The sequence below is a fragment of the Lethenteron reissneri genome, chromosome 40, assembly GCF_015708825.2.
Source record: "Lethenteron reissneri isolate LAM-NWPU_2019-01 chromosome 40, ASM1570882v1, whole genome shotgun sequence".
Taxonomy (NCBI): Eukaryota; Metazoa; Chordata; class Hyperoartia; order Petromyzontiformes; family Petromyzontidae; genus Lethenteron; species Lethenteron reissneri.
This window is the reverse complement of record NC_083818.1, coordinates 12146644-12174485: the sequence shown is the minus strand read 5'-3', so window position 1 is coordinate 12174485 and position 27842 is coordinate 12146644. Positions and strand designations below refer to the sequence as shown.

At 53.2% G+C, this 27842-nt stretch overlaps 3 protein-coding genes across 4 annotated transcripts; 2 read left to right on the top strand and 1 right to left on the bottom strand.

The window, feature by feature from the left end:
* Positions 1-1204: 1204 nt before the first annotated feature.
* RSU1 (Ras suppressor protein 1) lies at positions 1205-9864 on the top strand. The gene is made up of 9 exons (XM_061568164.1): positions 1205-1421; positions 2438-2552; positions 3462-3512; positions 4194-4314; positions 4901-5019; positions 5685-5767; positions 6110-6224; positions 6709-6841; positions 7186-9864. Exons 2-9 carry the CDS (start codon positions 2444-2446, stop codon positions 7286-7288), a joined length of 834 nt encoding a protein of 277 aa, XP_061424148.1. The 5' UTR covers positions 1205-1421; positions 2438-2443; the 3' UTR covers positions 7289-9864.
* Positions 9294-23059, bottom strand: LOC133352485 (PR domain zinc finger protein 4-like). The gene is made up of 13 exons (XM_061568161.1): positions 23036-23059; positions 20644-20759; positions 19758-19943; positions 18555-19029; positions 17876-18124; positions 17204-17454; positions 16573-16722; positions 15923-16047; positions 15523-15608; positions 14295-14422; positions 13779-14183; positions 13205-13376; positions 9294-12522 (listed from the first exon to the last, which is right to left on the bottom strand). Exons 2-13 carry the CDS (start codon positions 20756-20758, stop codon positions 12177-12179), a joined length of 2688 nt encoding a protein of 895 aa, XP_061424145.1. The 5' UTR covers position 20759; positions 23036-23059; the 3' UTR covers positions 9294-12176.
* LOC133352486 (zinc finger protein 501-like) lies at positions 22571-27842 on the top strand. Of its 2 annotated transcripts, XM_061568162.1 has the most exons (4): positions 22571-23194; positions 23445-23511; positions 24220-24412; positions 25382-27842. In XM_061568162.1, the coding sequence occupies exons 2-4, from the start codon at positions 23470-23472 to the stop codon at positions 26707-26709; spliced, it is 1563 nt and encodes a 520-aa protein (XP_061424146.1). In that variant the 5' UTR covers positions 22571-23194; positions 23445-23469; the 3' UTR covers positions 26710-27842. The 2 variants fall into 2 exon arrangements, with proteins under 2 accessions (XP_061424146.1, XP_061424147.1); XM_061568163.1 differs by lacking the exon at positions 23445-23511 and having other exon boundaries at positions 22573-23194.

Here is a 27842-nt window from a genome sequence, read left to right as displayed (position 1 = left end):
TGAGTCAGTTGTGTAGGTGGTAGGCAGAAAGGGATGGTGTGTGATGTGTGTAATGTTAGGTGGGGACTGTTTGGGTGGAACGTGACGTGTTTGTGAGGAGTTTAATGTGGTTGTAACATGGATGATATCCGTGTGCATGTGTGGGGACTGGTGTTTGGTTAAAAGGTGTGTGTGGCAGTGTCTGTGGTGGCAGCTTGGATGATTGGGTTCGTGTGGTAACTGATAGTATCAGGATGTGTGGTGTACCTCTTGAATACGTCTATTATGGTTTGTGTGAGGGATTACATGCATATGAGCTTGGATGATTGTGTTGAAGAATGTTGGTGTGTGGGTGTGGCTCGACTCGAGATTGGGTTGTGGATGAGATACGTGATGTGGTGCGAGTTTCGGTAACTGGGTGTATGTAAAAACTTAATTTGGAGCTTTCGTGACTGCAGGTGTATGTAGTGGTGTGTGAAGTGTGTGTGGAGGAGCGACGTTCACAACAACGAGCGGAACGCCGGGTGGCTAAAGCACAGCAAGTTGGCACAGTAGGGGGCACAAGTTGGTGCATTTGTCAGTCATCTGTCAGTAAATCCATGGCACCTGCGTCTGTCCCGTGACCTCCTGCCAGCGAACCTTTGACACTTCGCGTGGCCTCAGAGTGCACGTAGCCTGGCACTAGCGCCGTGGTTGACGGCACCGCCACTTTGTGGCGAATGACGGCTGTTGTGTAAAAAACTGGGTCTGTGTGTGGTTTGTGATGTTGTGGTGTCTACCTTATTACCGACCAATTCAGACCTTGTTGGTCACCCCGTGCCCTTATAAATATAAACGTCCATCCTACAAAGTTCCGTCACAAGGGAGAAACACACACAGAGACAAAAACTAATTCCCCGCATTAAAACGGCTGCACGCCGCATGGACCTGAAAACTCAATGTCCCTGTACAAGAACACGGGGTAAAGCGTCCAGCGATGTTGTGTGTAGACTGAAGTGTTTATTTGCTGCGTGCGAGGGGGCGGTGTGTGGGCAGCATGTAACCCGCACAGCACCCCCGCACCCGTCAGCAGCGATGCCGCTCACGAATGCCCATACAGGGAGGGAGGGGAGAGGAGGGAGAGCTCCACGCCCTGTGGGCAACGCCATCGCGGTTGCCATCTTACTATTTCCCCTCAACTTGGGGCCAATCACGACGGTCGCCTGTAGTCACGTGCGCGCTCCTGGCCAATCGGCTCTCTCGGCAGTAGCAAGATGTCTGCGCCCAGTGGTGTTCGACTTCGCCGAGCGTTGTGAATCGGGGCGGTGGCGGCGGCGGCGTTCTTCATCTCCCGCCGTTTCCAGCGTAGCGCCCGCGGCTCCGGCTCGCTCAGGGGGATCCAGCAGGGCCTAAGGGGAGCCGAGAGAACCCGGGGCTAACACGAGGGAACGACGGGTTACGCGGTGAGTGGGGTCAGCGTATGCACCCCGGAGCGATGCGCGTGGTGGTGCTGGGTGGTGGTGGTGGTGACACGGCGTGCGGCTTCCTCGCCCCTTGAACGTCTCTCGGATCGAGGTAGTCTGAACATTGGGATCGCTCTGGCTCGAGACAAACGAGAGATGTCGTCTGGGTTATCGGGATCAGAATCTTTAGTTAGACTGGAGGAGAGGAATCCGATGAGCTATTAAGCTCGTTTTCACAGATGTCCAGTATGGGCGGGTCATCAAATTACAACAGCTAACAATACGAAAACACGATAGGAGCGCGAAAGAGAAACTGATAAGCAAGTCACTAAATATAATAAATACACTAAATTAATTAAATACGTCCGAGCGGTCCCAGAGGCATGGGGGTGTATCAGTGTCTAGAAGTGTCCACAGCCCAGAGCTGGGGATGTCCGGGGCTAGAACTGCCGAGCGAGTGGTTGTCCAGGCTAGAGGCAGCCTTGTGGCAGGGTTCATGTGTGCGTGCATGGCGTGTCATTGCAGGGGATGATGGTTTATGTTATACAGGAGGGGCGGTGCTTAGCTGGTGTGAGCTACCCGTCTGCTTGCTGCCTCAGTTTCCCTAACGAACACCTCAACATCAGCACAACCAGCACCAACACAACAAGGCATCACAAGCATCACGTACAACAGCACCAAGGACAACATCACTAGCAACCATTTATACTAAGCACAACCAGTATCACCAGAGCCAAGTTCCAACACACGACCACTGGCAACACGGCCTGTAGCATCATGACCACCACAAACACCACCATCAGCCACCATCATGAGCGCCACTGACATCACATTGTTAAACATGGGAACCATCACGAGCAGTAACAGCAGCTGCACAACCAACTGCGGGTAAATGCGGACAACTCAACAGTTGGATCAGGCCTAGTCCTTCTTGTTCCCTGTGAATTGTATTGAAATTCCACCCCATACGTAAACATGCCTGTATGGTCGTGGTGGCTGTGTGTGTGTCGCTGCAGACAAAGATGTCCAAGTCTCTGAAGAAAGCCGTGGAGGAGTGCAAGGATAAGGATGTGCCGGAGTTGGACCTGAGTGACAAGGCCGTAACCAACATGTTAGACGTGCCAGGCCTCTGTAAGCATGTCCAACTACCCCCAACCACAACAGACTGATAAATACTGTGTAACAAAAAAAAATTGTTCCTGGGTAGTAAGTGTTATTTCCTCATTGCTTATGCCTCAAAAGTACAGAAAATGGCTATTCCCCACAAACTTTGCTTTTGTGACCAGGACAGTGATATTTAGAAATGTACCTATTTTCAATGAGAAAACGTGTACATTCTTGGTTATTTCGGTAAAATCACGTAGATAGAACATAAAATACAGATTAAGTTAAAATATATATTTTTAAAAAAAGCAAAAAACCATGACGTTTCGATCGCCACAAAAGCGGTCTTCATCGTTCACATTGAGTCCTGGTCACAAAAGCAAAGTTTGTGGGGAATAGCCATTTTCTATACTTTTTAGACATAAGCAATTAAAAAATAACACTTAGTACCCAGGAACAAAAATTCCGTTACATCGTGACATATATATAAGCAGCGCTAACTGGGTTTTCAGTGAGAAGTCAGAGGTGACCGGGTTACGGTTACTCTCAGGGATCAGAGGAATCGGCTGGCATTGCCTGATTTCCTGGTTTCAAAATTGGGGTTTAACCACCCACTCTTGTATTCAAATATTTACTTTTGTCTGCCATGTGGGATAGCGTTTCAATGTAGTAGGCCATTTGGAGAAATATAACACCAGTAATGTGGTAAAAAGTAACTTGAAGGGATCTCATAAGAAATTCTGTAATCTATCATTCCACACCAGTCTCTAAACAAAGGGTGATGCACTCGTCTGCGAGACTTCTGAATGGACATTTTTTTCTCGTGACATAGTTAGAATATTGTAAAAGACAAAACAACATGAGCTATTACTCTTATTTAGTGCAATGCATTTATAAACTCGGTATGATTTTGTATTCGTGTACTCTCTGTTTCAGTTGCGTTGAGTCATCTCACCCAGCTGGTGCTCAGTCACAACAAGCTGCAGAGTGAGTTGAATGATGTCGCTTCTTCTGCCCTCATCATGAACCAACTCTCTTATCCCAGTTGTCCATGCTGTTGACTTCTTTCCCCTATTCAGGTGCAAGCTTAAAACCTTTTTTCCTCTGCCTATAACTGGCTGATTCGAAAATAATCCACTTTTTGTTAAACATATCTAGACTTGGTCACATTTTCACACGATAAATACAAATTGCATTGCAAAACATGGAAATCACTGAACATAATGACGGTACATCACCTCTCCTAATGCACATCACTGCTCCCCAGGTTGATGAACCATCATCTGAATGTACTCATCTGAATGTACTCACCGCACTGTGTGTAACGATTCGTCCCACCAGCGATTAGATTAACGGCACAATTCAACTCAAGAATTCTGTTTTGTTTTTACCGTTTACTTTGTATTGTCATTTGTTTCTCTTTGCAGTTATGTTTGCTCCATTAACCTCAATGTAACATTAGTATTTAATTTGTATGTAATAATTTCTTTAAATTCTTTATCCATGTGTCATGAGCATCATAATTGGTGGTGAATCTTTACATACCTGCTTATCAAACTGCCACCCTTACTTGCAATCTCAACTCAGAGGTTCACGTACCTTATGTTGACATCAGCACACAAACACGTTTCCGCAGCTTAATGAAGCACAATGTTTTCGCGTGTGCAGCTGTGACGGCGAACATCAGTGAGCTGCGTAACCTGGAGGTGCTAAACTTCTTCAACAACCAGATTGAAGAGCTGCCCACGCAGATCAGCGGCCTGCAGAAACTCAAGCACCTGAACCTGGGGTGAGTGACAGTCCCTCTACTCCCACACTTCATCCCCTGATGACTGCTCACCCTTGCCCCTCACCTCCGATTCATCGTTCCATCTGCTCTCACCTCTCACCGCTCACCCTAGTCTCTCACCCTCATCTTATCCCTTTCCCCCCTCTACTCACACGGCTCAACTCTAAAATCAACCATCACCTCTCCTCTCACCCTTACCTTTAACTCATGTCACACGCCTTTCCCCTGTCTTCATTCTTCACCTCTCAATGCTCGGTTCTCACCACTATCCTCTCATCCCTGAACTACATTTTCTCTCACCCTTCACCTCCACTCCCATTATAACTCTCCTATAATCCATTATCTACTCCTTGTCCTCACCTCCATCCCTCACCCTTCACTCTGTCTCTGAGATAGACATTAAACTGAGAGTGAATGGGCAGGAATGCGACTGCTACTACCCTCCTCATGTGTAACTTGCTTCATGATGGACTAGGCAATGCACTGTAGCATTACTACAAGAAGCAGCATGAGTGTGAAATGGTATTTGTGTGCGCGCGCGCGCATGTGTCTTCATGTGTGTTCACGTACGTGTGTATTTGCAAAGGATGAATCGGCTGAGCACGCTGCCGCGAGGGTTTGGCTCCTTCCCAGCACTTGAGGTGCTGGACCTCACCTACAACAACCTCAATGAGGCCTCCCTGCCAGGAAACTTCTTCTATCTCAGTGAGACGCATGGACACGAGCACACACACGGACACACACGGACACGCAGAAACACAGACACGACAACAGCCTCCATTCGCCACTAAGTGGCGATGATGTCACCACGGCGATTGTGCCAGGCAAGGTACATCTCGAGGCCACGTCAAGTGTGGAATGCTCACTGCTGATAAGAGGTTTCGGGACACACCAAGATGTTATGGGTTGATTAACTGAGATGACTTGCATTTTAGTCACCTGACGCTCTGCTCTTTTTGAGCGTCGCTCTTCTTATCTTTGTCATTGTCGGAGGGTGCCTGCCTCCAACTTCGAATTAGCGGGCTTCACAAGTCTTGTCCAAGCGTCAGGACACATGTATATACAGGCACACGGGCATACACGGCATGAAAGAATATTCCCCTATCAGTTGTACCCACAAGGACACACGCTTACACATGCAGACGTACTGGCCATTGGGGTTAATCGTAGATTGTGTGGTGGCATGCAACAAGTAGGTGTTGTGCCAGCTGACTCCTGCCAACCGTGCTGAACACGTCTCGCTGTATTCAGCAGCTGAGTGTTACGCATTAATAAACATCGGACGCTGCCTGTGCTGTGTTTTAACAATCATATTGATCTGTTCTCACGATGTGCCTACATGTTTCCCCCAACTCCTCACCCCCACCCAGCCACGTTGCGTGCTCTCTACCTCAGTGACAACGACTTTGAGACACTTCCTCCCGACGTAGGGAAGCTCAACAAGCTGCAGATTGTGAGAACTGGACACCTCTCACAATACCGTGATCACTCCTAACTCTTACACCACCGTCAATGAGATATTTTGTGATGACTGATAACCCCTACACCACAATCTTCAATAAACCCTACACGACAATAATCGAAAACCCCTGCACAACAATCATCTATAACCCTTGCACCACAACCTTCGATAAGCCCTGCACAACAATCACCTTCTGCACTGATCACCACCCGCCCATGTGCCCTCTCAGCCTTGTTATAGGCGCCCGCTAACAGCACTTTCCCTCTACAGCCTGTGCAAGGCCCAGCGGCGCAACCTTGAATCTCGGTGTTTCCATGTCTGTGTGTCGTGCAGCTGAGCGTGCGCGATAATGATCTGGTGTCATTGCCGCGGGAGGTGGGAGAACTCGCGCAGCTCAAGGAGCTGCACATCCAGGGCAACCGCCTCACTGTGCTGCCACCTGAGCTTGGTAACACGGCAAAGCACGCGCGCCAAACCTCGGCCACGGATACACCATGGCAACCACACATCGTAGTAATGGCAACAAAACACCATGGGAGTGACGCACCATAGCAAGCGTAATCTTGGAAATCAGGCCCAATTGGCAAACACAGACTGGAAAAAACAATGAGCCAACCGTGCTGATTGGAGGCGCAAGTGTACTGCACTATGAACTGAGTGACCCTCGCTTGATTATTTATATATATATATACACCAATCCTTTCCAACACCAGTGATGGATATCTGAACAGTCCTGGGCCTCTCCTTAGTCTACTCAACAAGTAAACATCTCCAATAGGGAGACAGAGGCGGTTGGGCATGGTGTTGGCCACCCACCCTATCGTGTGCTGTGGCGGACTTTATAGGTGCTCGCTAACAGCACTTGCCCCAACAGTCTGTTAAAGGCTACACGGGGGATCTTTGATTTTGCTTCTTTTTTTGTCCACGCACAGGTGTGCTGGATTTGGTGGGTCCCAAGCAGGTGTTCAAGGCTGAGAATAATCCCTGGGTGGCCCCAATCGCTGACCAGTTCCAGGTCGGGCTGTCCCACGTCTTCGAGTACATCCGCTCCGAGACTTACAAGTAGTGAGTATCGCTTCACCCAGTGCAGCAAGCACACTTAATGTCTACACCTGTGCCCACGCACGTGTCTGTGTGTTGTTGCAGTTGTGTGAAATTTGCACAGGTTCCATATATATGTGGATGTGTGTACATGCTCGTGTATGTGCTCGATGATCGTGTGTGTGTGCGTTGCATGCTCCTGTGCATGCTGCATGCTTGTGTCCATGTGTAGGCAGTCGCTGTAGGGGAATGTTGGTTAAGTACCTGTGTTTTATGGCTTGGTGTCTTTACATGCGTATATGTTTGTGTGCCTTTGGCTTGATTGTGTTTGTATATATGTTTATGTGTTGTGTGTGTGTCCTTTGCAGTTTATACGGCCGGCACATGCAGGCCAATCCATCCCCACCACCCAAGACCAACGACAAGACCAAGAAGATCAGCCGCCGTCCTCTGGCGGCCAAGAACAAGTAGTACCTGGCCGCTAACCCTGGGGTCCTCTCCAGACAGTCGCAGCCACCCACAGTCCCACCCATAGGTCCACATCTCCTGCATCCAGCCAGCATCAGCCAGCACCAGCCAGCACCCAGCCAAAGGCTCCCTCCTCCTGTCACACCGGCTATGGCCCTCTATCGCCTCATGGGCCTTGTCAGTTCTGGGGGGGTTCCTGGCCTATGAATCCAGCAACCCCCTGTATAGTGCCAGTAGTTACTTGATGTCCAGCTGTCACTGCCAGACCCACAGTGCCTTTAACTAAGTACTCTAGCTGCTGTCTGTAAAACACACAACCCTGTCTTTAACCGTTGTGTTCGTTATATAATCGTTACTCCTCTGGGAGGTGGCCACATATTTGTCCTCGCCACCCTTTCATCCCACCGACCTCGCTGTTGCACAGGCAGATTCATTCCGAGGCCAGTGAGCGTGTGGGAGGGCACGCTGCTGACGGAACGGGCAATTACACGTGTCGACGAGCAAGTCAGTCACTTGAAGACCACAATTTCCCAAAGCTTGATTATTATTAACGCGGAGGTTGGAAGTGCGGCAGTGCTTGAAAATCCACCCACACGCTTGCACCCCCGCCCGGTGAGTCCAACATCTGAGGATCCTAACTCAAGACATCCGTTTATTAAAGCCCCTTCTTACGCTCCCGATAGTTGCATTGAATTGTAAAAATACGGATAATAATTTTTTATGCACATTTAAGTCCAAACATTTTCTCGCTCGGAGAAGGCGGTACAGCAAAGTGTGGACTATTATCACGTCGCTTGTGCATTGGATGTTTTCTCCCACGTACGTGTGATTTTCTCCTGGAAATCCAGTTTTTCTGAAATCATCTTAACATAAGAGGACTCCGGAGCATGGGCAATTTTTGGTGCCGGCTCACTGTCTGGCTGCCTTCTAATGTGTCTGTAGTTCCTCAGCATTGTGTGACGCCATTTGCACGAACGACAATGCTATATAAACTAAAACATTTCGCAATTATATTAAAACACCGATTCTTGAATTGTGACCCCAAACCAAGACCAGACTTTATTTCGTGGAGACGGAAGCGAGTTGAAATCGTCACATGCCTCTTGACTACTCTGGCTCGCTGCCAATTATTGATTTAGCACTGAGCAACAATATTAAACTATTGCGCTCCACAGTACTTATGATAATCACCAAATAGTTTTAAAGTTTAAATGTGCGCTATAGTTTTGCATGATGGCGTTATTAAGATATGTATACACCTGTAATCGCAAAAAAAGGTTTAAATGTTTAAATGATTCTTCTTGCTAACAGATCATTAGCTTTTTCCAAAACTCCGTAGTCCTTAAACACCTGACATCAGGGTACGGTGAATTTGCGAGGAGTGTTGTATGAATGACTGTAGGCAGAACACCCGTGCTTTCCTTGGACTGCCTGTGCTGCCTGCCTTCTCCGTACGGCTTTGCACAGCATTATCACGGCGCAGCACGGGTCATCTCGCCTCGAAGCCGTGGGTTCGTTACCCGAGAGTGTCCGGTGGTCGGTGGGGTAACGCGGTCGTCGCGTGTATCGTGTTCGAGAGAGCCCTTCAAGCCGCGCTCGCAGGACGTTCCGATGGCCTGGCTTGACGATAGATCCCCTGGCACTCGCCCCGAGTGCGGCCCAACGGTCCTGTGTTCGTGCTGGAACGGCGTTTGTTAGCTTCACGCCGGCGGAGTTTCGGTCACATGGTCAGCGTGTTCTACAAGCCACCTTGACTCATCATCCCTATTGGGGTCGATAAAATGAGTATCACTTTGTGAAAAAGTCAGCAGTGGCTGCTGTATGGATTAACTTGCCCCCACCGTAGGAATTTCCGCTAATGGCTCCGGATGGTAAACAAGATAAGCACCGCCTCAGTGCTCAATTGAGCAGATCACTGTGACAATAGAAATAAAGATTCCCCATGTAGCCTTAACAAACTGCTGGGGCAAGTGCTGTTAGCGAACACCTATGAAGGTCAGCACGACACGAGGGGTTGGGAGGCCAGCTCACCACCACTATCACCAGCATCGTCATTAACACGAATTAGCATGCAACTGAAACTCGCACAGCAGCAGGGAATTCGGAGCCGGTGTTTTTTCTTGTGAACCCATTCCTGCTGGTGGTAATCAAATAACCTACGAGGGTAAACTGCAGGTTCCCAACACCTCTCTCTGGCCAGTATTAAGCAGCACAGATTCTTTGATTCAGCGGAACTGCCCACAAATGTGCCTCGGGTGGTCAGCTCACCCCACGATTCTGTGCTTGCATTTCACAAACGCCTCGAGTGAGATTTTCCCCTCCGTTTACACCGATTCTAGTGCAAAGTGCCAGACTATTTCACTTAAGTTGCTGTGTGTGAATGCCTAATGAAGTGTAATTTCAGGTGCTAAATAACAAACCTAGCCTATAGCTGTGGTTTTGAAATAACAAGACAACCTAACATGTCTGGCCGGACTCTAGTCCACGTTGCTCGTTCCGCTTGCTGCCCTGCATGTACATTTGCTTTTGTAAACCTATATAATGTAAACCTATATAATGTAATAAAGTGGTTATGCTTATGCACGTGTACTGCTTCGTGCAGGTGGGTTGGATGCAGTCCAGTGGTCGAGACTAATGACGGAGCGGTAGCTTAAGGAGGGAACATGCCCGAGAGGATGTCCACCGTGCAGATGGAGCAAGGAAATCAGCCTTGGCGCATGAACGACATGAATGACTGCAGCATAGCGTGACCTGAGACGGCAACGATCATGGTGGATGACGATTGCCGTTGAGAAATCAAGTGTTGTAATGAAGGTAGCAGGATTCATCCGAAAGTTTTCCCAGAACCCTCTAAATTATTACACGCCTAGTAAACGGTGCGGTAAGATTCAACCTCCCGCACCGACTCGCCTGTGCTTTGAATGCCCAGGTGAGTGTCCGGGCTGAGTCCACGTGATGGTGGCGGTCACGCTGAACCAGGTGTGAGCCCTCCGGGAAGGCCCCTTGAGTTCCCACTCTCCTGAGATTGGATTACCAGCTAGAGTTGCCACCTGTCTCAGGTGTCCCAGGATCAAGCTCTTGCGGAATTTACTGTCCTGGGAAATCTGCGAGTCTTACCGGGACATTAAAAAGTGCCGATTTGTGTCCGGCATGGTGTGGGCTTGTTGCAGTCTTATGCTCCACAGGGAGCAAAGAGGAATAACAAGAAGTAATAATGCACCACTCAAGACATCATTCACATGCAGTTTTCTCTTCGCTTCAGGTATTGAGATCATCTTTCAATGATACGTCCTGGGATGTTGTACCCCTGAGGTGGCAAGCCTAGCACCCTACCTATTGAGACTGGTCCTGCAACCAGGCTCAAGGCACGCTGAGCTAAGCAGCTCTTTTGTAAGGACGACCACTGCCCAAGACCATCGGTAGTGGCAACAGCTACAGGAACATGACAGGGTGGAAATGTGAAAATAGAATCAAAAACGACATTTACACGACGCACACACATAACTTGCATTTCAACCAATTACATTTGGTAAAAAGAACTCCTTTATGCCATACAAGACGGGCTTGGTAGTGGGGAGCATCGAAGCACAGTACAACATATATTTCTCGACTGTCCCCTGCCGAGAGGCTGGCGACACATTCACCTGATTTGTGCCTCTTTGTAGACGTTTATCCAAATGGTGTGATTATAACATCATCGATTTGAAAAAGCACGGGATTTTCTCGTAATTGTTAAGTGATTATTCAAGTGCGTCTGCTTCCTAGAATTAATGGACATAAGCGAGGTTGTCGTTGGCAGCGGTACGACAGCCGAGCATTTGTGGCAGCACGAGATGCAGTGATAACCGTGTGTCCAACGGGGTGAACCCTTCCAGGAGGTCAAGACCTGATGACCTTACGAACCCAAACCTGACAACACACGGGAACAGACGGGCACTGTTGGGAACAGACGGGCACTGTTGAGTTGCTCTGAGATGAGTTGTCGTGTTCAGGAACAGTTATTACGGTGATGGAATTCACTATCATGCAATTTAACTTAAACATTTAATTATTTTGCACATGATATGTGAAATACTGGTTGGAAGAATGTATCATTTGTAATATATCATAATTACAGTACATACGCATATGAAAATTAGTGATTAATTTCAGGCTAGTTGGTAAACTCAATAAAAACTTTTTTATCGTGACACAGAAAATTACGAGAGTTCATCCTCGATGCTTTGCAAGTGTAGCAGCCACACGCAGCAACGAGGAAACGAGATTACTAACCTCATATCAGTTTACATTTATTTTGATTGCCCAGGTGAGAACTCAAGTGACCAGGATAGAGTCGCATTTCCAAGAGTGGCCTGGGCCATCAGCCTGCCACCAGGAGGCCATGATTACAGCCGCATCATCCCAATTGAGAATTCACTTTCGAATGTGGCAAATGTGGACCGTGACGCCGGCACGCAATGGCCTACTCTCGCGAATAACGTCACGGGGATCTTTCACGTCCACCGTGTCAACCAGACGGCGCAAATTATAACTGGGGCGGTGAACGTCCCATCTCATCACTAGATGGACCCGTTGCTGATCATCAAAAATGCCAGAGGACAACTTACCGAGCAGAAAACTAATACAGGATCCTTCATATAAACCTGGACTCGCTCCGAATGTCATGATACAAAGTCAGGAGATTTGTCACTAGTCGGCTTGACAACATGTTGCCGCTCGGGAAACCCAAAGGTCACAAGATGAAGTGACAATCGCAGAGTTGGCGACACTTGGAGCGAGAAGCAGCCACGGTCACAGCAGAAGCAGCAGCGCGTTGAGCCAGCATCTGCGGGGAACCGCTCCCTGACACGGCCACCGCTACGTGGCCTCCGCGTCGCGGGGACGCGAGACCTCACTCATCGCACTCATCCTCCGCGGGCCGCGTCTCCTCGTCCGAGCCGCTCGTGGACACGTCCCCGTCGTGACCTCTTTCCCCGTCGTGACCTCCGCCCCCCGCTGCCTCCACGGGACCGACGATGACGACCCCAGAGGAGGAGGCGGCGGCGGCGGAAGAGGGGGCGTTGTGGCCGCAGCGGCAGCCTTTGATGTGCCGTGCCAGGTGGTAGCGCGTGAGGAAAGCCTTGCAGCATCGCAGGCAGGTGAACTCACGGCGGCCCAAGTGGGTCTTGAGATGCTTGCGCATGTGGGTCGCGCGCCAGAACATCTTCCCGCACTCGGGGCACTTGACGGTGCGCTCCCTGTGCATGAGCACGCGCGCGGGGGTGGGGGCGTGCGGGGGTGGGGGCGCGCAGAGTCACAGGGCAGCCTCGGTGTGCGTGCATGACACGTGCGTGACTGTGTACGTGTGTGTGTATATTGTGTTTGAGTGGAGTGTACGTGTGTGCAACGCGTGTGTCATTTGTGGGAACGGTGGTGCAATGGTCAGTGCATAGCGCTAAGGATTTGGCGACCTGAGTTAAATTCTATCTGAACCGGTCCTAGACCACCTCCCAAGGTCAATTCGATCTGAAGTGAGTACCTCACACAGTGTGTAAATATCTGGAGAGACAAAGACGGCCAGACAAAGCGAAAAGCGCATGTGTGCGTCTCGCCACGTGCGTGTCTCACCCCGTGTGTGTGTGTGCGTGCGTCTCACCCCGTGTGCGTGTGTGTGTCTCACCCCGTGTGCGTGTTTCTCACCCCGTGTGTGTGCGTGTGTCTCACCCCACGTGTGTGTGTGCGTGTGTGCGTCTCACCCCGTGTGCGCGCGTCTCACCCCGCGTGTGTGTGTGCGTCTCACCCCACGTGTGTGTGTGCGTGTGTGCGTCTCACCCCGTGTGTGTGCGTCTCACCCCGTGTGTGTGCGTCTCACCCCGTGTGTGTGCGTCTCACCCCGTGTGCGTGTGTGCGTCTCACCCCATGTGTGTGCGTGCGTCTCACCCCGTGTGCATGTACGAGTGCTGCTTGAGGTCGTGACGCCGAGCGAACAGCTTGCCGCACGCGTCACAGCGCAGCGTCTTCGCGCCGCCCGCGTGCACCTGCGCGTGGGAGGTGAGGTGCGCCTTCTGTGTGAAGCTGCGGCCGCACACCTCACAGCTGAAGTTGCGTTGGCCTGGGGGCACGGGGAGGGGGCGCACCGTGAGCCTCGCGTGCGGGAAACGCAGGTACGCGCGTACCCACGTGTGCCTGTGTGTGTGCGTAACCGTGTTACGTACGTAGTGCACGGCGGTTTAGTGAGCTGCGCTACGAACCCGGCCAGCCGAGTTCAATTCCCGCTCATGGTCAACATCGCTGACGAATATTTGAAAGGGTCCTGGGCCTTTCCTAGGTCGACTCAGCCTTAAATGTGTACTTGGTGTGTGTAAAACGTCACGACCGGGGAGACAAAGGCAGTCGGGCGTGGTTTTGGCCACCCACCCCCTCGTCTGCTGTGCCGGCCTCAATAGGTGCTCGCTAACAACACTCGCCCCAACAGTCTGTTCTGGGCCATACGGAGGATCTCGTGTTTCGGTACCCGTGTGTATCCGCAGGTGGGTGCGCAGGTTGCTGGGGTCGCAGAATGTCTTTCCGCAGTACTGGCACGCGTGCGGACGCACGCCCATGTGGCCCAGCATGTGCAGCCTCAGCTTGGAGTTAGTGGGGAAGGCCCTGGAGCACACGGTGCAGGCCAGCAACTTTCTGCCGGGTCGCTCTTCGCTCGCCACCGTGCCGGCATCCACGTCCGCCGAGGCCTCCCCCGCCGTCACTACCACGGCCTCCCCCATGGCCGCCGCGCTCCCCGGCCCCACGTCTCCATTGCCAACGTCGGGGCACACTGCGGCGCTGGCGCGGACGTGCAGGCCGCCCTGCAGGCCGCCCACTGGAGAGAAGTCTTTGCCGCACTCCTCGTAGCGTGGGGAATGCAGCGACTCGGGCAGGGCTGCACACACAGATGGTGGGGCGAGTGCTCAATGCTCTTGAGCTACGAGGAGTGCGTGTGGAATGGAGTGTCTGGGGGGGGGGGGGTGGTGGGGGTGCAAGGGAAGCTCACCCAGCTGGCGTGCGTAGTCCCTGCAGTAGTAGAAGTAGAGCGGTGAGAAGGGCGCCACATCACGGGATGTGCACAGGTACACCTTCCCCTCGTGCAGGTACGCCACCAAGTTCTGCTCCTCTGACGTCCTGGAAGCACGGGCGACACACAGCCAACGGCCTTGACTCAGGCACGCGCTCGGGCTTCTCGGGCTCGATGGCACCGGCGATGTGGTTCAGGAGCTCGATACCAATGTAGAGGCCTGCTGGCCACAACGAGAGGGCTTCAGCAGAGAGAGTTCGTGTCGTTTTGCTGTTCCTCCTCCGTTGAAAGAGTGCAAACTATAGTGGTTTACTGTATGGTTCATCGTGTGGGTTTCATGGCCGCAATCGCACAATTTTACATTCATCTTCTTGGTTCTTTCGGTAAAGTCACGTAGAAGGAAAGTAATAAAATAATAAAAATAAAACATAATAAAATAAAATAATTCTCACGACGTTTCGGCTACAACGCAAGCAGCCGTCTGAAGACGTCTGAAGACGGCTGCTTGCGTTGTAGCCGAAACGTCGTGAGAATTATTTTATTTTATTATGTTTTATTTTTATTATTTTATTACTTTCCTTCTACGTGACTTTACCGAAAGAACCAAGAAGATGAATCCCTGCAGTCACGAAAGCTTTAAATCGAAATTTTACATTCATGAAGGAGATGTGCGCATCGGCCTGTTGATGTTCTGATGCGGTTGATAGTTACAACCACACACACGGAGACATGAACACATAAGAGAGGTTTTTAAGTTACATCGCGTAAATATATAAATGTGTCGTTAAAACCCGCCACCACCCGACACAGCCAACGAGTAAGGATTCATACTCTTTGGGTCTTTCGGTAAAGTCACGTAGATAGAAAATAAAATAATACAAAATCACGAAGTTTCGATCGTAACACAAGCAATCGTCTTCAGGAGAAAAAATCCAGCAGGCGGACTGTGAAACATCGTACTCAGATTGTGAATGTTGTGGCTTAGCTCTCCAACACACCGGTGTGCTGTACTAGTGACGAATTGGCACGTTCTGTTGACGTGACAACCCTTACTAGTTGGCTGTGTCGGGTGGTGGCGGGTTTTAACGACACATTTATATATTTACGCAATCTAACCCAAAAAACCTCTTATTATGGATGATATTGGTCGCGAAAGCCTACGTGTTAAACAGACATGAACACACACACACACGCGGGGCCCAAGTACCTGGCTCTCTGTACCAGGGAGAGCCAGTTCGACTCATCCTCGTCCTCCGTACAGACACAGAACTGCAGCTGCTCATCCCGAAAAATCTGTAGGTACAGCACAAGGCTCCGTCATTTCAACAAGGCAGCACGCACGCAAGCAGCAGCATGGCTGCACACTCCGTTAAATAATGGAAGAAACCGGAGTATCCGGAGAAACCCACACGTAAGATGGGACAACACCCGACGGTCCCCACCGAGGGATTGCGTGCCACCAACACAATCGCTGCACGGCCATCTCCCGGCCAACTCACGGCCCCATTCGTGAATTTCGATGCCATTCCCTTGCCTCTAGCGCGCTGGACCGCGGGCGTGCGCGCGACTGAGTGCGATGATGGAGGTGCAGGAGGAGGGTCGGGCACCTTCCACACGTTGAGGCTGCCCATGTCCAGACGCGCCCACGCCTCCTGCTGCTGGGGCAGCACGTGCCGGCCCGTGAGCGGCCCGAAGCACGTGCGCACGGGCAGGGCCTGCAGCGTGCGCACGCCTGCAAACGCGCGTGCATGCAGACACATACAAGCACGCACGCGCACAGACACAGGAGACACAAACGTTTATGCGAATACGTACGCACGCATACAAACCGGCAAGGGGTGTGGACGTACAGCGACAAAAGCACACGCGCGCACCGACTCGCACGGGGTATTTTAACCGCGTCACCGCCCATCACTACCAAACACCAAACACATTCAATCTTTTAACCACCACCTCCAGCCCCGTGACCACCACCACCACCAGCCTCGGGTCCATCCTGGGACTGGTGGGTGTGTGGCCTCAGTGGCGCCGATGATGCCGTTGGCTTTTCTGCGTGGTCACCGAGTACCATCGGTCCCGCATTTACATTTTTTGATCTTCGTCTCCACCGTCGTTCTGGATTTTCGCCGCGCGCTTGAGATTAATTAGCTCGAGAGCACAGACGAAATGAGCCATGGACAAATCCCACAGGCAGGGGAGGACGGACGGAGCGCGTGCAGGACGGGGAAAAACCGTGGGCGCCACGCGGGCCACGAACCGGAGACGCCGCCGTCGTAGGCGAAGAGGAGCGCCAGCTGCTTGGGCAGGGAGAGGCGAGCGCGCGTCTCGATGGGCGAGTCGGGGATGAGCGTCAGTGGCCCGTGGGTCGGGCAGTCGTCCTCGAACGCGTCGTCGCACACGGGGCACCCTGGTGGCATGGGCGAGACGTTGACTCTGGACGGACGCCGCGGCCGTGATGAGGCGATTACGGTTAAACGTCGCCTGTCCGGCTGTCGTCTATCCCCACGCTCGGTGCAGTATTCACGTATGACGGTGTGTCATCTTGTACAGATTTTAACAAATCCGACCTTTTCACACAGAGTTAGGGTCCTCCGGTTTTCCCTCCACATTTAAAAGCGTGACAAGAAGCCACTTTTTTGAGCCATCATTTGTTCTCAGGTCACTTCTGAAAAAGAGCGAAATAGCTCAGTGGGCCTTACTGCTGTATAGCCGCTCACTGCTAAAGCACAGGAAAGCATTTCCCCACGATTAGAGCAGTGTGCGCTTGGTGTCCAGTGACACAGTTCTGCCTGCAGCTCAGTTCCCAGCGAGTCAGATCTGCGGACGTTGCACTTTATTTTAAGCCACTAAGGGTGGTACTTGAAACGTGACGCGCGCGACGTACTCACACACGGATCTGTCCTCGTGCGCCATCCCCTCGCGCTGCAGCGCCGCGCCGCGCATCTCCTCCCCCGGCCCCGCGAGGCGCACCGAGTTGGCGGGCGCCAGCGCCAGCCCCGCTGCGTGGCCACCGCCCTCCGAGGAGGGGTCGGTGGAGCTGGCGAGCGGGGCGCGGCCGCTGTGGTGGAGCCCTGGGGGCAACTCCACGGGCTCCAGCACGATGGAGCTCACGGCCTGGAGCACCTGCACCGTGCCGCATCTTTAACAACACGTACGCGCATGCACGCACATGGAACGCATAAGTATTCACATGCGCGCACATACATGGGTGCACACGCACGCACACGCACATGCACACAGAAGGGTAAATATTCAGTTCAGCCTTCAGGACCACGAAGACAAAGATCCCCCGTGCTGCCTTTAACAGTCTCTTGCATAAGTTGGGCAGGTTGCGTTGCTGACAACGTTAAAAGTGGAACGTTGTAGCTGTTAAGCAGAATGTGAAATGAAACCTTGGTGCCACCAACGACGTCTTTGGTTGACATTTAGGGACCGCCTCTTCGCTCGGGCCCAACTTTGACATTAAAAGAAGCAAATTGTGGGTCATGGAAACGCAGTTGTAGTTTACTGCAGACGCTGGCAGCATGTCAAACCTGTGTGGGGTTTGCTCAGCCACGCACCTGCTCACGACTGCCGCCTGCTGCTCAACGCGCCCATCCTCATCGTCATCGCCGTCGTCCTCGTCGTCTCGGCAGCTGTCCTGGTAGTCGCTGGCGTCGATGACGACCGGAAGCTCCAGGGAGGCGGAGTGTCCGCCTAGGCCCGGCGTGTCGGGGTCATGGGTCACACCCTCCATGGCGAGCGAGTCGGCGGTGGCGTCCATCGCTGCCCCGCAGCTCGGGGAGGCCGGGCTCGGGGCCCTGCTCGATCTGACATGCGCACGCACACAGCAGCGGACAAAGGCACCTCGCACAGCCTTTAACAGACTTTGGGTAAATGCTGTTAGCGAGCACCTGAGAAAACGCGAATGGTGTACGAGGGGGTGGTGCGGCCTGGACAATGTGCAGAACCAGTTCAGACATCACTTGCCACTGATGTTAGCCGTGATTGGGAATGGAACTCAGGTTGCCCGATCGCGCAGCCCGGTCACCGCTCCTCACATGCATGAACAAACACATCCGCACCCCGCCGAAAAACACAGACACACACACGCGTATACACACACATGCATGCACGCGAACACCACAACACCACCTTAGATCCAATTGCCTGCTGCCACCAACCTTCCTAATTCACTCCGTTACAACGATCGAGACAACCCCCGAGCAGTGTAACCACACGCACCGCTGTGCAGCTCACCTGGAGACGCAGTCGATGGCGATGTGCGTCTCCACGTGGTGATGGTGGTGATGCAGCTGCGCGTGGTGGTGCTGGCCGTGGTGGTGGTGGTGGTGGTGCAGGTGGTGGTGGTGGTGGTGCAGCGGGAGGTGGTGGCTGTGCGGGTGGTGCGGGTGGCCGTGCGGCGAGTGGTGCCGATGGTGGTGGTGCTGCTGCGCCGCGGCGGCGGCGTTGGCGTCGTCGGCCCGGTGGGGGCTGCCGGGCGGCGTCGGGCTCCGCTCGGCGGCTGCGTCGAGCTGGGCCTTGGCGGCCTCGAGGCCGAGCGAGTCGCCCGGGTGGTAGTGCTCCAGGCCGGCGGCCGCCGCAGCCGCAGCCGCGGCCGCGGCCGCCGCCACGCTGTGGGCCAAGGGCACGGCCGCGGCGCCGGCCTCCACGGCGCCGGGCCCCGGGTGCACGTACTGCGGTGGCGGCCGGTCCGCCAGGTAGGACAGGATCCCTGCGGCGAGCGGCCAGGGCAGCAGGTTTAAACGACTCGACGTGGATTCCGACGACGTTGGAGCGCGAGCGCGCAGACAGACGGTGGGGGCATCACCCTCTGGTGCCACCCTCTCAATAGGCTCTACAGCACAAGCAATGACACACGCCTGCTAATTTGCTTTAGCTTTGTAACAGGCATAATATAACCGTGCGCTCTTCGTCACCCTAGAGCACGGGTCGGCAAACAAAATAACAGGAAGAGTAATTTTTTTCGAATTCTGTAAGAAACTCAATATTTCAAGAGCAGAAATACCTGTGAATACGAGACGGTGGGTCCTTAATTAATCACGTCACAAAGCAGCCCTGAAAGAACCGCATACGGCTCCGGAGCCGCAGGTTGCTGACCTCTGCCCTAGAGAAATTATTTTGCTCACGATACAATGCGTAGAATTGTGCGTGTGAGAATCAATGATGTACAAAATGCGTATGAAAAATTGTGTACCCATGATGTGGAAGACCAGAACAGACCACTATAGAACCAAACATGATCGTAAAACAATGCATATGAGATGGAAAATCTGAATCTTGGCGATTCATAGACTCGCCGGGGAGCTCAACCTCAACAATTACGCCTTGAATGCGTTTGATTGGCTCAAGCCATTTTTTGTTCCGGAGAATGGGCATGTTGCCGAAACGCTCCCAAGTGGCACCACCGACGGAGGGAGGGAGGCAGGGATGGAGGCGCACCAGGCAGGATGTGCCGGATGTAGCCGCTTTCCACGTGCGGGTACGGTGGCGGGAGCGGGTAGTTCCTGTCAGGGGGCACGTTGCACACGACGCCGCGGTCCCCCAGGCCCAGGGGCAGCACGAGCGAGAGGGCGGAGGAGAGCGAGCCGATGGCGGGCGGCAGGCTCGGGATGGACACCGCCATGCCTGCGCGGACGGCACGGCGTAACCAACGACCCGTCATCAGATCTTGTCACCACACCGCACGCTTTCACTAAAGTGGGGCCTTTCAAAGTAGGCGTACAACAATGAATCACTGCATTGAATGTGACATACGGATCGTAAACACCGCCATCGAAAGTGGGCAAAAGAAGCTCGGAACAGGAACACATGGATTAGAGAACGTACGCAAGCCAGAGATGCCATATGGACGGTTAAGAAAAGTGGGCCAGGATACATCACGGACGGGACGGTGGCCGGTGGTTGAGGTTAACGGTGGAGAGGAGGGAACATGCCTGAGAGGACAACCGTCGCGGATTTGGAGCAAAGAAATCAGATCGTGCGGAGAAGTTTGTCGGATTGTTGCGTCGCGAGACACTGAGAGACAAAAATGCTTAGAGGCCTTTCATTTAGCAGTAAATAGGTCATGGCTGATTATAATTGGTTCAAATTAAAGGTTTTGAATGACTGTATGCGTTACTTTCCCGTAAAAGAGCGTGACCGACAGCGAGAACCACATCGGAGAGTCCATTGTGGAAAGCCAAGTGAACTTCGACCAACCACCACCACCAGGAGCAGCTCACCGCTGTGACGCGCGATCACTTCAACAGTGTCCCTGCCCTCAGCGAGGCTGGCTACGGCGACTGAGCGACAAACCACGTCGAGTGCCGAGGCCTGGAAGGCTCACCCGTGGGCGTGATGGAGCTGTGCGACGGCGAGGCCAGGCCAAGGTGAGACCCCCCGCCTCCACCACCTCCCATCGACTCCATCCCCGGAACGTTGAGGTTCATCTCGTTCATCATCCTGCGGCGACAGGAACGAGACGGCACCAGATTGAGTCAGCGGCAACCTTGGTCTACCACACTGACTGTTCCGTCACATCAGCACCGTGTCCAACCACCACACTGCAGGTCACAGCAACACACCCACTCAGTCACCCATTCACTCACCACACTGCAGGTCACAGCAACACACTCACTCACCCACTCACTCACCACACTGCAGGTCACAGCAACACACTCACACACCCACTCATCACACTGCAGGTCACAGCAACACACTCCCTCACACACTCACCTACTCACTCACTCACCACACTGCACATCAGAGTGCTTCTCTTTCTGCTACTTCCTCACACTGCTCCACTTTATATTTACGTCCCATCGTTTATTTTATTAAGCGCCGACAATAACCTGGCTCTACTCAAGAAACGTGCTGACAACTCGAATCTAGCACAACTTTGATATTGCTGTTTGTCGCTGGCCACTTGGCGTTTCGGGCCATCGTGACTTGATGTGCCCAGCTGCCCAAAGCTCTGGTCTAGAGGTATCGGAGTGGGTGACACGGAGCCTGGAGGAGGGAGGGCCCAGCGTGGACACGAGGTACGAAGAGGGCCACACGACGGCCGGAGGGCCCAGAGGGGTCGAGAGAGCCAGGGGCGGCCCGAGGTCCATGGTGGCCTGCGCTCCCGTGATTGTAATAAAGCGTTCGCTGCACGAGAACGGCCGAAACATCATTTCAAGTGAGGTGAAGAATGAGACTCCCAGTGCGGTTAAGGAGACTCCAAGTGAATGCCGCAGAAGGGAAATGAGGACACAAGGAAAGGAAGTCGACATTGCCACCGGACTGTGCCACGGAAAGGCAACGGTGCCGTGGGTGACATCTGTGACAACTCGTGGAGATCTGTGAGAAATAAAATAACTCGACGGCTCATCGGATTCTTCCGGTATCGGCACACGATACATCACAGACGCCCCACGTCGCGTGCCGGTCGCATGGGGCCCAACGTGGAAGCAGCAATCAGTGGGAGAGACTTCGCAATCTCGCAGCTCGTACCTGGGGGGGGGGGGGGCTCAGGTGCCCCCCTGCAGACGGGCGGGGGGCTGAATGAAGATCGTCGTCCTCGTACGATCCCCGTGTTGTCACCACGGGTGTCACGGCATCGCCATCATCGCCTTCGTCATTCTAGAGTTGCCACTCCGCGTTATCTTAAGTCGCCAACTCGTTCTAAAAGCGTTCTGCGCTCCGACTGAAGTGATGATTTTAATGTCTTAGTTTGCAAGTGGGAATCGGTGAGAAACACGCGGATTTTGTGCACAGCACGTCTCGAATCGTCGTACGGAACAGTCGAGTGGAGTGCCGGCTCAGAGATGATGTGGTCAGCTCAGCCACAATGAAGCGATGGTGATGATGGTGACACGATGTTAAGTAAGCGCAGTGGCGATATCGGTAGTGACGAGGGTTGTGTGATGTGGGTAGTGACGAGGGTTGTGTGATGTGGATTGTGTGATGTGGGTAGTGATGTGGGTCGTGTGATGAGGGTAGTGATGTGGGTTGTGTGATGTGGGTAGTGATGAGGGTTGTGTGATGTGGGTAGTGATGAGGGTTGTGTGATGAGGGTTGTGTGATGAGGGTTGTGTGATGTGGGTAGTGATGAGGGTTGTGTGATGAGGGTTGTGTGATGTGGATCGTGTGATGTGGGTAGTGATGTGGACTGTGATGAGGGTCGTGTGATGTGGGTAGTGATGAGGGTTGTGTGATGAGGGTCGTGTGATGAGGGTTGTGTGATGTGGGTAGTGTGATGTGGATCGTGTGATGTGGGTAGTGATGTGGGTAGTGACGAGGGTTGTGTGATGAGGGTTGTGTGATGTGGATCGTGTGATGTGGGTAGTGATGTGGGTAGTGATGAGGGTCGTGTGATGAGGGTCGTGTGATGAGGGTTGTGTGATGTGGATCGTGTGATGAGGGTTGTGTGATGTGGATCGTGTGATGTGGGTAGTGATGTGGACTGTGATGAGGGTCGTGTGATGTGGACTGTGATGAGGGTCGTGTGATGTGGACTGTGATGAGGGTCGTGTGATGTGGGTCGTGTGATGAGGGTCGTGTGATGATGTTGATGTCAGCCGGGCCGCGTGTCCCCCCCCTCCTCCTCCTCCCGCCCCATCACTGCCGGGTCGCGCCGGGGTCCTTTTCCGCCCCGCGTCACCTCCTGCCGCTCTCCTCCATCACCCACCTCGCTCAGCATCCTCCTCCTATCACTCTCTACCACCATTCCCTCTCCCCACCACCCCCACCATCACCTTCTCTCTCCGTCTCCCCGCGCAGCTGGCCATGGTCTCCCCGGTCCCGTAGAGAAGACGCCACGGGCCAGGGGCAACAGCAGGAGCAGCAGCAGCCAGGGACCTCGCGTCTCCCCCCCCCCCCCAGGTTTCCACCACGGCCCCCGAGTTGTGATCAAGGTGAGCCCCGTAAACATTGCAGACGTTGCCCCAACGTTGGGGCCACGTTGGGCGTGCGCTGGGCCAACAAGTCCTCGTGTTCACTGGGGAGGGACGTGGGCCCCGCGCAGTTGTGGCCCCCGTGTCTGCGTTGTACCCACGACGCTTTGTAAGGTCAAAGGTCAAGTTTCGTGACCCGTGACCTTACACGGGAGCAGCTGTGGTCAATCCGCTGCTGAGTGAAGGTTTTCTCCCCCCCCCCCCCCCCAAGACGCCACCACCTCGAGTCATCTGCGATGCGCAATAATCATCATCCACCGACTGAATATGATGGCAAGGTGACGCTTTCACTTGGGCTTGGTCACGGACAATGTATTTAAAATGTGGACAAGGCTGCACCTTGACACACAGTCATGTCTGTTGATGATTTGAACTCGGCATGGACGATGAACACGCATGTCGAGAAGGTGGCCTCATGCTCAGACGAGCGCGGTACGGCGCTCACATCTCTGGTCCACAACCCTAATAACTTGCCGGCAATTACATCTTGCTATGGCGGGGCCCAGTCTGTCCACCAGGCAATAGTCGGGTCGCTTTCCACAGAGTGGTACTGATTTGACTGACGCTAGAGTAATGGAGAGGCTTTGTCAACTTCACCGCCCGCGCCTGTGAGATGCACACGTGACGAGCACAGTGCGGTAGTAAATAGAAACGCGTTCATTCATTGTTGCAATCAGGACGGTCGGATACGCACGGCGAAGTTCAACATACATTGGTCACGGTGGGCAGGAGGAGGAGGTGGCAGTGCAGTCAGTGGGGTTCGTGGCCCCCATTGCTGTGGACCGAGGGCTAACTTTGTTATTCCTTCCTGTGTGAAACTGGCTTCCTCTCGGCGATGTGGTTTCCTCCCACACGCAGCCAAATACCCATTTGTGGAAATGGCCAAACATCCCGATGTCCAGGATGTTTGTCCACCGAGGCTTTCCTGAGTAATGAAGGACTTGGCTCTTCCTCCCGCGACATTGATGGTGGTGGTGTCCCAGCAGGACATGGCCGGCACCTCGAGGAGCGAGTCCGTGAGGGGTGCGGCGACGAGCGCCCCGCCGGTGGCGCGCTACCGCGCCGAGCGCGTCAGCGGACTCAAGCAGCTGCTCAGAGCCATCAAGCAGGAGGAGGAGGACGAGGAGGACGAAGAGGGCGGCCAGGGTGACGATAACGAGGAGCAGCGGAGTTGCGAGGGTGAGAGGCAGTCCGCCGTGTGAGAGGGAGCGGCAGAGCGCTGCCGGTCACACCGCTGCGCAGGCTTCCGCGGTTGTGCTGCGCAGTTCCCGCGATGTCGGACGATTCGCTTCGCGTGCTGGGAGCTTCTTGGAGATCGATTCGGAATTAATTCGGTTCCGGCACGTGGAGCGAAACGTTGGACAGCATTCAAAACACGCGGTACCGCCCAAACACACGTTTCAAAGGTATAACGCCATCATGAACGAAAATAAATGTGACATTTTACGTGAGGCTTGTACCAATATAAGGGGGTATTTGGCCCACTCTGCTATGCTTGCAAAATGGGCTCGAAGAGACGTTCATAGATGTGTTTTTCTCCACCAGGCAAATAGTAAGTTACATCATGGGACCTCCTTTGCCAATACCAAAATATGATAATAGGTTTTCCCCTTTTTTCTGGCAACAAAACAGGTGTTAAGATTTTAAAACACTAAACTGAAACCTTTTAGGGGAAAACCTATTATCATATTTTGGTACTGGCAAAGGAGGTCCCATGATGTAGCTGCTCACCCCGAGCTCTCATTACTCTGATAGTGTCTTTGTGCTGTACGCCTTTTGGCGTTCTCTGATCGAACAAAGAAAGCTGTCTCTGGTGTGGACCAATCAGTTTCAAAGACAATGCATTTATTATCAGAGTATGTTTTTTGTTTGTTTGCATTCTGACCACAAGTATTGTGGTTAATGCAGACATGATTCCTTGTAAAAGGTTTCAGTTTGGTGTTTTAACATCTTAACACCCGTTTTGTTGCCAGAAAAAAGGGGAAAAACCTATTATCAAATAGTAAGTTGTCTGCTGGGCCCTACAGTCTACTCTTCCACTCACTTGCGTTCTCCTCCACCGCAATGCCTGGCTGAGCACGTCGCCCCCCCCCCCCGCCACGTGAACGTTGTGTTGCTGTGCTCTGCTTCTGCTCGGCTTCTGTTTAGACTGCTGGAGCGCAGGAGATGCAGCAGATGACTCCAATTCCGGCGCCGAGAGCGACACTGGCGAAGCGGCGGTGACCGAGGCGGCCGAGGCGGCCGCGGCGGCGGTGGTGGCCGTCGCTTCGAGCGCGTCGTCGCCAGTCCCGTCCCCGGCAGCCCCCTCCTCAGCCGAGGACTCCTCCTCATCATCATCGTCGTCATCGGCGAGGGACTGCTCGTCCAGGGAGAGCTCGACCGAGCGCCGCTTGCCGAGCGGAGACGCCCCGGAGCGGGGAGAAGCCGCCCCTCCACCCGACCCGGCCCGGGAAGGCACTGGCGATGCTAACGACAAGGTACCGCCCGAAGAGGAGGGGGCGCCGCAACCGACCGATCGGGACGAGTCGCGGGAAGCGGCGAGCGGCGTGCTCGACGAGAGCAAGAGGAAAGGTGGGAACAAGCGACGCGCCAAAACCCGAGTGTCGCGAGCCGGCAAAGCCAGGGAGAAGCCTTACAGCTGCGAGCAGTGCGGCAAGGGCTTCAAGACGCTGAACTACTTCAACCACCACAAGGGGATGCACGGGGAGCAGCAGCAGCAGCCGTACAAGTGCGCGGTGTGCGGCCGCGCGTTCATGCAGTCGTCGGCGTTCACCAAGCATATGCGGAAGCACAACGGCGAGAAGCCGTTCCTGTGCCTGCAGTGCGGCAAGAGCTTCGCCCAGTCGTCGTACCTGGCGCAGCACATGCGCATCCACACGGGCGACATGCCCTACGCCTGCGACGTGTGCGGGGAGAAGTTCAACTACTCGCTGTCGCTCAAGTTTCACAAGCTGAAGCACACGGGCGAGAAGCCCTACATGTGCGACGAGTGCGGCAAGACGTTCTCGCGCTCGGCCTACCTCTACATCCACCGACGGACGCACACGGGCGAGCGGCCGTACGCGTGCGGTGTGTGCGGGAAGCGCTTCACCCAGTACTCGTCCATGTCGCTGCATCGCAAGTCGCACTCGGACGAGAAACCGTACATCTGCGAGGTGTGCGGCAAGGCCTTCGCCAACTCGGCCTACCTGGGGCAGCACCGCCGCATCCACACGGGCGAGAAGCCGCACGTGTGCAACAAGTGCGGCGTGGCGTTTTCCCACACGTCACACCTAGCCCGCCACCGCACGGTGCACAGCGGCGTGAAGCCGCACGCGTGCCAGCAGTGCGGGAAGGCGTTCGCGCGAGCCTCCTACCTAACGCAGCACATGCGCATGCACACGGGCGAAAAGCCCTTCGTGTGTCCCGTTTGCGGCCGTGGGTTCTCGCAGTACGCGGGACTCAACTACCACAAGAAGACGCATTCCTCAAAATGACGGGGGAAGGGGGGGGGTGGCAGCTTGGAATCTTCGGTTGGTCGATGCCAACCGCAGATGGACCCCTCCTGCCCGGATCCTGATTTAGTTGAACTGCTTACAGAACTCTGTGCGAGCTTTTTGCAAGGGTAGGGCGAGTTCAAGTTCGAGTTGATTTCGTGTCACTTGGGTGAGAACTCCAGAGTCTCATTTGCAAGGGTGACCTGGGTCACCACAGTAACAAAAGCAGAAACAAAACAAATGCACTGCCCCGCGGACCGTGCTCTTTATTCGAAGCAAGATAATCCCAAACGATGTTGGGAGCAGGGCAGCAGAAGAGAATGTGAGCTGCCGATGTGTGACATCGCCGCCAGAGTACGCTACGTCAACACGCTTGACTTAACGTAGAAGCGCATTCCTCCCATTAACAACGATACACACTCGTGTTTGACAGCCGTGGACACACAGCCAAGGAATATATCTACCAGACAAAATAAAATCTCGTCAAAATTTTGCTCGCTTTTCAAAATTCCGGTCGGCTGAATAATCAAATCAATTGGTATATTTTTCCCACGTGAGAAGTTGATTTGATTGGCTCTGTCAGATACTGAAGGGTTATAGTTAGATATTGACATATCCACACGATCTAACCAGAAAGAAATGTATTATGAATAAAAATAAGTTCGTGTTTTTGGTTGACTTATGTTAATTGTTTGCTTTGTTCAGTTGAATGTTTTTTGCTGCGTTTGGCAGCCCCGGATTGAATGTCAGTCTCACTGGGAGTGGATTGTCAGACACAATGGCACTCCTCTACGGTGGAATGGCAGCGAACTTATTTATAACGCGCAGTGGTCTCGATGGCGCACGTGAAGCGCGGTGTTTTATGGATAACGTGGACGGAGTTGACGGGAGTGGTGCGGAGGGTTGCGTCAAATGTGAGTTTAGTACCGAATGTGTCAATGCTCTGAAACGTCAGCATCAGTGTATACCTTCATTTTAAAACATGTAAATGTGAGCTTGGTATTTTATACATAATGTAAAAAGCTTGATCATGAAGATGTAACTTATTTAATATTAGCGTATACACTTACTGTATCTAGTCATTGTGACAAAGTGTCAAGTAGTTCTCGAAATAAAACACACATCGGCTTGTA

What these genes read in the sequence shown, in the direction of transcription:
- RSU1 (XM_061568164.1), top strand. Translation starts at nt 2,444, where the DNA reads ATGTCCAAGTCTCTGAAGAAAGCCGTGGAGGAGTGCAAGGATAAGGAT. An exon ending in CAGTCACAACAAGCTGCAGA is followed by an intron (nt 3,513 to 4,193) that starts GTGAGTTGAATG and finishes TCGCGTGTGCAG; the next exon opens with CTGTGACGGCGAACATCAGT. An exon ending in TGTGCTGCCACCTGAGCTTG is followed by an intron (nt 6,225 to 6,708) that starts GTAACACGGCAA and finishes GTCCACGCACAG; the next exon opens with GTGTGCTGGATTTGGTGGGT.
- LOC133352486 (XM_061568162.1), top strand. Translation starts at nt 23,470, where the DNA reads ATGCGCAATAATCATCATCCACCGACTGAATATGATGGCAAG. An exon ending in CGACTGAATATGATGGCAAG is followed by an intron (nt 23,512 to 24,219) that starts GTGACGCTTTCA and finishes GTGTCCCAGCAG; the next exon opens with GACATGGCCGGCACCTCGAG. An exon ending in GGAGCAGCGGAGTTGCGAGG is followed by an intron (nt 24,413 to 25,381) that starts GTGAGAGGCAGT and finishes GCTTCTGTTTAG; the next exon opens with ACTGCTGGAGCGCAGGAGAT.
- LOC133352485 (XM_061568161.1), bottom strand. Translation starts at nt 20,758, where the DNA reads ATGATGAACGAGATGAACCTCAACGTTCCGGGGATGGAGTCGATGGGA. An exon ending in GCACGAGGACAGATCCGTGT is followed by an intron (nt 16,723 to 17,203) that starts GTGAGTACGTCG and finishes CCATGCCACCAG; the next exon opens with GGTGCCCCGTGTGCGACGAC. An exon ending in GCAGCCTCAACGTGTGGAAG is followed by an intron (nt 15,609 to 15,922) that starts GTGCCCGACCCT and finishes CTGTACCTACAG; the next exon opens with ATTTTTCGGGATGAGCAGCT.